Source organism: Drosophila serrata, unplaced genomic scaffold (genome assembly GCF_035046125.1).
Source record: "Drosophila serrata isolate PLE 108 unplaced genomic scaffold, ASM3504612v1 contig_376, whole genome shotgun sequence".
In the NCBI taxonomy this organism is placed as follows: Eukaryota; Metazoa; Arthropoda; class Insecta; order Diptera; family Drosophilidae; genus Drosophila; species Drosophila serrata.
Window position 1 is genome coordinate 3,635,482 of NW_028257274.1, and position 7,356 is coordinate 3,642,837.

The window sequence follows — 7,356 nt, forward strand, 5'->3', positions numbered from 1 at the left end:
CTATTATCGTTATATATTTGTTGTTGGAGTTTTAATGATCTGTTCCAGCACCAAGTTGAAATAATATAAATTAAATTACAGCATAACAAAATTTGTTCTATTAGTAAGATTAATATGTTTCGTTTGTAAACTATTTCCTCTTGTAAGTTGCTCAAAAAAATCAGGTAATGAAGCTTTGTTTGTTTTTGTTTTGTGTTGTGTATATATATTCCGTTTTAGTTGATATCTTAATTGTGAATTGAGAAGTATATTTTAGATGCGGCGCAAAACAAGTTTTAAATCAACTCGAAATAATCTCTTACAGTTCTTATATATCCGTTATCTCAGCATAACAATATTTAACATACTTACTCGTGGTATTTCTTAAGAGCTGAATATTCAATAAGACTAAGATTTAAGATGTGTGCTGCGTATGAACAATTACCTTATAACAAAATGTATAACGCCATACGTTTTCGTGCAACTTTGGCAGTTCAAATGTAAAGGCGTTATGCATCATGATATAATATGATCTTTTATATAAACCTGCTAAGACTGCGCGTGTGTTTCATGTGCCTATGTGAGAGTGTTGTGTGTTTATAAAGAGTATATATTGTTTATAACTACGCCCTTACGTTCGATTCTCTTTAAAAAGAAACTTTCATTTGAAAACTTCAGGTGTTTGCTTGTACTGTCCAGTAGAATTAGAATACAATTACAATAATTACACATATGTTAGACCTAAGTGATGACCTAAGTGGGTCGTTGGCACTACGTTGGGAAATTAAAGAAATGAATACAAAACATAAAATCAATGTAAATGTATTTTATTAAAAATACAACATTAAAACACAGAAATTAATACGTAACGTCTACTACAAAGTAAAAGTAAAAGATACAATTTAAAAGGTTAAGAAATTATAATGAAGCTCTAGAGAAATTATATAGAAATTATTTTTAAACTTATGGCTACCTGGTGGCGACGTAAGGGAAATAAAGGCTATAGTTAAAAAGGCTAGACAATAATCATCAAACAAGTTGTACGTTATATGCTTCGTTTCTTTTTAGAACTATGTATGGTTATCAGTCAATGAAGTCAATGTGAGATGAACTATCAACACATCTCTATGCACATAGCGCCACTCTCCAAATCTCTTTCTTCTGTTTTACTCAGTATATTCTCACATCCAACAGATGCAAGATCGTGGCTGTTTGTCGACCTATTGCGATGAACAAAAACTTTATCCTAAAGACTTTATCTGATATTGGCTTGGCTGATGACAATCTGCGCTTAATTATCAAACTATCGATAGACTGCTGAGCGAGAAGGGCTTCCCATTGATGGGCTGGGGGACCACAGACACCGCTAGAGATTGCCTGTGGCTTAGTACCGCTTCTATAAGCAATTCGTCGACTCCTTGGCATCATCAATGTTGGTTATGTTCTTGATCAGCAGCTGGGCCGACGGGTACTTGTTGAGCTGCGCAAAGCGCTCCATTACGCACGACGAGCTAAGACGAGCCTCGGCGTCGTGGTCCCAGCACTCCTCCATAGTGTCGCAAAACACATTGAGACCCTATAAAAAATAAATAAATATCAACAATACTTTAGAAATAGATTGTTTTAACTTACCTGATGGGCTCGCCAGGCGGTAAGCAGGCGCGGGCGTAGCTTTTTCATCACCACGCTCTCTTGGACTTCGTCCAGCGTGGGTCGCTGGCCCAGTTCCGCCTCGAAGGGCAGCTGAAACTCGCCCACAGGCCCAGCGATGTCACACCGCGAGACCATCTCCCAGAGCACCAAGCCGCAGGCGTAGACATCTATGCGTAAGAACGCATCTCGATTGAAATTAATGGCACCTTCGAGCACCTCCGGAGCCATGTAGCGACGAGTGCCCACCTGGCCGTGGGTGTCGCCACACGACTTGCCCGGTTGAAAGATCATGGCCAGTCCAAAGTCCGCTATGCAGGCCGTAAGATCGCCCTTGAGAAGCACATTCTTTGACTTGAAGTCCCGGTGAGCTATCGACGGCTTGAGACCTTCTGTTTTTGATCCCGGAATCTCTTCGTGTAAATGGGCGAGACCATTGGCCATGGACTCGGCAATGCGGCACAGCTCCGGCCAAGTGATGGTGTGCGACTTGAGGTAGTCGCACAACGATCCATTGTGCTGATATGTGGATATCAGCCAGTACTCCGGCTTATCCATGTGCTTCTCCACGCCCAGGAACTCGAGGATGTTGGGGTGTCGCATACGCGGAAGCTTATAGATGTCATTCTCCGCCGTCCACGACTCCTTTTCCTGCATGCGAAAGATCTTGACGGCCACATCCTGGCCATGCAGCTTAGCCTGCCACACATCACCGAACCGACCGCTGGCCTTTTGCTCCAGCAGCTGAATGGGTCGATTGCACAGTAGTGGAGATGCATTGGTGATCTCCGCTTCGTGCTAGAAATGGAGAGTTATTAAGATTAGTAAAATAATGATTACAGCAGGAGATTTACTTACCGTTGGTATCTCGTTAAAATGTGCCTGCTTGCGCCGTCGGTAGAGGAAAAGTCCCATACCCACAATCACCATGAGCACGCTGAAGATGGAGGTGCCAATGTAAATGTACATCAAATTGCTGTCATCTTGCGTCTTCTCTTTGGGCACTGCAAGGACACACACGGTAGCGAAAATATGGGAACATTAAAGAGGGCTTTAATCGCTGACTTGCCACAGGTGAACAACATCTCGAGTGGCAGCAGGCACTGCGATGCTAGGGTGGCCATATGAAAGGCAAAACGAAAACCAAAAAACGAAAGTTCGCCCCCAATTTCGCATCTCTTTTTCCCCTCATTTTGTTTCGAGATAAAAGCAAGCTAGGACCCAAGAACAAAACAACAAAGCGCAGGGCACAAAAGACGCTCCTGGCAGGCAGCAGCAAAGGGTTCGGAAGCACCCGAAGTCAAAGGCAAAGGCAGCAACACCCCAAAAATAAAAACAAAGGTACGAAAGTCAATCGACTAGTGAATACCTAGTCTTGTGATTTAATTCGAGTGCTAACCACATGCCACATAACTTCTATTTATTAACTACTTTTTACAAGAGAACCCTGTTTTACAGATTACACACTGAAGTTTTTGTAAATATAATACAAAACTAAATCTTTAACAACACCTCCTTCACAAGATTTTTCAATGAATATTTACAAATTAGAACATAATACCCACAACACTTTTTACGTATTGGATATGAAATAAATTCTATATAAAAGCATTCTATATAAACGTTTGTAAGAGAAATATGAAGTAAACTAAAAAGGAAATCTTTTCCTCCTGCACCTATTCGAACATATCCAATATACCCCTGAACTCAACGCTCGTACCTAACTATAAAAATAAAAACGAACCAGCGAACGTGCACAGGAGGGCAGAAATTGCAACACATGCTGCTCCAAAAGGGGTTGCTGGGCCTGTAGATGCAAAATAAAAAAAAGGAATATACAAAAAAATGAGGGAATGGGCGCCACTTCGCGTCGAGAGTTCGTTAACACGAAAAACGCTGCCTCGGATGGGCAGGAGAGGGGACTTCATGGGAAAAAGTAAAGGCCTCCCCCTCGTGCAACTTGAAGATGTAATAAAAAAAAGCGAGTAACAAAAACAAACAAAACAAAAAAAAAATAAATAAATATGCAAACGGAAAAAATAACAAAATTGGGGTAAACACGGGCCAAGACAAATCCGCACAGTAATGCTATGTTAGAAGGAAACCGAAACCGAATACGAATCCACAACCAGAACTCACCTTGCGTGGTTGCCTCTGTTGTGGTTTTAATATATTTGTGGTCGGAATTGCAGCGCGATCCCTTGCAGCAGCAGAAGAAGATGTTCTCCTGTCGCGGTTCCCCGGTCACGCACTCCGTCTGATTGCACTCGTGCATATATGTGAAGCAGCCCTTCATCTTGATTCGCATGGCGCCTAAAGGGGGAAACGAGAATGCAATCAGTGTTCCAGCAAAAATGTCCATCTGCCACTAGGTTCCTTACCCGTCGTCTCGTTGGTGCTCCACAGCACATAGCAGCTGGGAAACTTGTCCTGCTCCACCTGGCAGTGTTCGATCCGCGTTTCACAGTCCTGCGATGTGTTACACATCTTTTCGTCAAAGTGTTCGCAGACTATGTTGTGGTGTCCCTCCGGCAGAATGGATCCTTGGATCCCAATTAGACAGCAGGCTAAAAATATACCAAATTATTAGTAATATCTTCTTTATATATTATATTTAAATTTAAAATGATTTGGTAACGCCTTGTCATAAGCCCGATTAAAGGATCAAAGTTAATGGAATTATCGGTTAGAGGCGCTCAAAGGAAGGGGCTAAAATAAAGCCAAGTATATTTGGGGAATGAGGTCCCTCCTCCCTTTCTGAGGGCAGTAAGAGGAGGACTCTTTGTGGGCGCTATCCTTTGTACACATATCGCATGCCCACAAGGAGGGGAGAGTCGGATCCTAAGCCGGGGACCCTGCTCTGCCATTGAAAGCCACCCCATTCGGGCACGGAATTAGCCCCACTGGCCACACACCAGCCTTTGAGTGGGCATGGCCCCAATGCACGGATATTCACTGCCTGCACAATGGGACCAATTTCGTGCCAACGAGTTCATCTGGGTCAAGCCACATATTATATGCCATACATAATCAGAAACTCTAATTCGGTGAAAGTCAAAACGCAGAGTTTAGTAATTGAAAGGCTTATAACATTAATTAGCATTAACGAAAATCTAGAGCCTACAAACCTTAATTAAATGTATGTTACATCAATTCTTTTATATGCCAGTTTTTAGGGTAAATCATAATATTTAAAATATTATGCATTGTTTTGAGTTTGGATAGCTTTTCTGCGTACTAAGTTAAAACATTTAAAAAATTAAAATTTGTTGATAAATGTTGAGAATTTTAACAGTACAACCTAAAAAACTTTTATCTTGTTCATCATTTAACAAATTTTCATAATTCGACTTTAACATTTACTGTTTTGCTCCACTGTCCTTTGGGGGTAATCGGATCGCTGGTTCTGGTTGTGAGTGAATGTGTATGCGTGTGTGTGTTGGGGTTCGTAAGCGTGCATGCTTTATAGTAAAGTAGATACATAAGCAGGCACATTATGCACACAGAAAGGGATGGGTTTAAAGTGGCGCTTGTGGGGAAAAAAGGAAACAGCAGCAGGAACCGAAACAACAACAACAGCAACAGGGAAGAGAGCGCATTGCGCCATAGTAAGAGAGAGTGAGAAAGAGGGAGAAGGTGGCCACAAGTGAGAGAGAGAGAGAGAAAGAGAGAGAGAGAGGGTGGGGGCCTGAAAGGAAGAGAGAAACCAGAATCCGCCATCCAACAACAAGTTTCTAATGCAGCTCCATCCATTCAAAGAAATGCTCAGCGTACAAACACCAACACACATACATAGATATACATTGGGCTAACAGGATATCCGATCAAATAAATACCCTGTAAGGGAGTTGTTTGGGGAATTAACAGGCAACGAAAAGGCGGTTCTATTTCATTTCATACTAAAGCTTTTATAGTGCCTTGTTGATTTTAGTCGAGTTTAATTCCCCTGCTATTCTAAGAACAAGCATTTACATTTATCTAGTGTTTAAAGGCCCGGAAGGTAACATACCCAACGTCAAACGCAATATACCCTACTTTTATCTATTCTTAGAGCCATGTGATATTAATAAAGTAATAGTGGACATGCTTATGAAATCACGCACGGGTTGAAAATGTTTGTATAGAGCACCGAAAGCAGATAGTATTACAGAAATCCAATGGGAATATATGTACATAATATATAATGTTATTGACAACAGTGACGCCCGGCAGTTAGGCGCCAATAAGGGTCACTCACACACACGCGCTATACATACCCAGCAGTAGCTGCGCCGTTAGATAAAGCAGCAGATCGTTTTTGTTGGACATTGTTATGCGTTATCGCCACCCGCTAAACTTGTTTACAACACTGCGTATTACGTATACGCTTTGATTGCTCAGATACAATTGCGGAGTAGTGAAGTATATCACTATCTTTCATGTATTTTCTTCTTTTTGGCACACAGTTCTGGTTGGGTTTTGTTGTTTTCACACTTCCCTTCTCCCTCTTGCACAACGATGCACTGCACTCTCTTTTCGTGTATACTATGTGTGTGGGTGCGAGTGTGTGGGTACGCAGCGGATTTGCTGGCCACACGCTGCTTGCATGCACATTTTTCACCGATTTTCGAAGGGTTTCCCGCGCGATTTAATCGCTTTTTACCGGGGCACAATGGAAAAGCACCTTGCACTGCACTTTCCTTGCTTTTACAGGTCGGCAGACCTGCTTTTCGCGAATTCTTTAAGCGAGCACGTCTTTCGGTTTTTGTAGCTGCGATAGTGATGGTTGCAGCTCGATAACAAACCAGGGCTACGTTAACAAATATTTGGTATATTTGTTCTGTCAACTGACATCGATATTTCACGTGAGTTCCATAACGATATTATCACTCAGAATCTAATGAAATACTAATAGGTAGATAACTAATTTTGCGAAACCGAAGCTTGTGTATCCTTACAGTTTTCAATTAATAATATTAAGAATCGATGCATTTTGTTCAAAAGAATATAAAAACTAACAGGAGATCTAAAACAAATTGATACAATTGATATACTAATAATATATATATTTATATATATATATATATATATATATATATATATATATAAATTTTCCGCTTTTCAAGTACAGTTTTACATTCACCGTTTTTTATTTTTCTCTACATGTACATATGGCAGCTATATATAGTTATATGATTTGCATTAAATAAACACCAAAGTTATAAAATAACGAATAATGACCATATCCCAGAGTACATTAAAAGTGCGAAAGTTGAAAATTAGTGAATTAATTATTATTTATTATAATAATTAATATTATTATATTATATATAATAATTATTATTTATTATATTATTATTATTATTAATATTATTATATTATATATAATAATTATTATTTATTATAATAATTAATATTATTATAGTATATATAATAATTAATATTTTTTTTTTTTTATCTAAAAAATTTCCGATCGTTCAGAAAGCCGGACAGACGGACATAAATAGATCGATTCGGCTGTTGATACTGATCAAGAATATATATAATTTATAGGATAAAAAATGACTCCATCGCTGCGTGGCAAATTTCTGTCTTAAATGGTAATGCACAACAGAGGCATAAGTCTCGTATTTTCTAATACAAATTTTTTGTAATGTTATTTAAAAACTTGTTTGATATTAATATACTTTATTATTGTTCATTTAATTTTATGTTAATTTAGTAACAAAGTTTATTAAAATCCACAAA

The 7,356-nt window shown here is 39.4% G+C and overlaps 1 protein-coding gene across 1 annotated transcript; it reads right to left on the reverse strand.

Annotated features, from left to right (window-relative positions):
• Positions 1 to 790: 790 nt before the first annotated feature.
• put (activin A receptor type 2 punt) lies at positions 791 to 6,436 on the reverse strand. The gene is made up of 6 exons (XM_020942756.2): positions 5,886 to 6,436; positions 4,011 to 4,196; positions 3,769 to 3,942; positions 2,488 to 2,633; positions 1,612 to 2,427; positions 791 to 1,555 (listed from the first exon to the last, which is right to left on the reverse strand). The coding sequence occupies exons 1-6, from the start codon at positions 5,935 to 5,937 to the stop codon at positions 1,376 to 1,378; spliced, it is 1,554 nt and encodes a 517-aa protein (XP_020798415.1). The 5' UTR covers positions 5,938 to 6,436; the 3' UTR covers positions 791 to 1,375.
• Positions 6,437 to 7,356: the final 920 nt, after the last annotated feature.

What these genes read in the sequence shown, in the direction of transcription:
- put (XM_020942756.2), bottom strand. Translation starts at nt 5,937, where the DNA reads ATGTCCAACAAAAACGATCTGCTGCTTTATCTAACGGCGCAGCTACTG. An exon ending in GAGCACCAACGAGACGACGG is followed by an intron (nt 3,943 to 4,010) that starts GTAAGGAACCTA and finishes TTCCCCCTTTAG; the next exon opens with GCGCCATGCGAATCAAGATG. An exon ending in CCGCCTGGCGAGCCCATCAG is followed by an intron (nt 1,556 to 1,611) that starts GTAAGTTAAAAC and finishes TATTTTTTATAG; the next exon opens with GGTCTCAATGTGTTTTGCGA.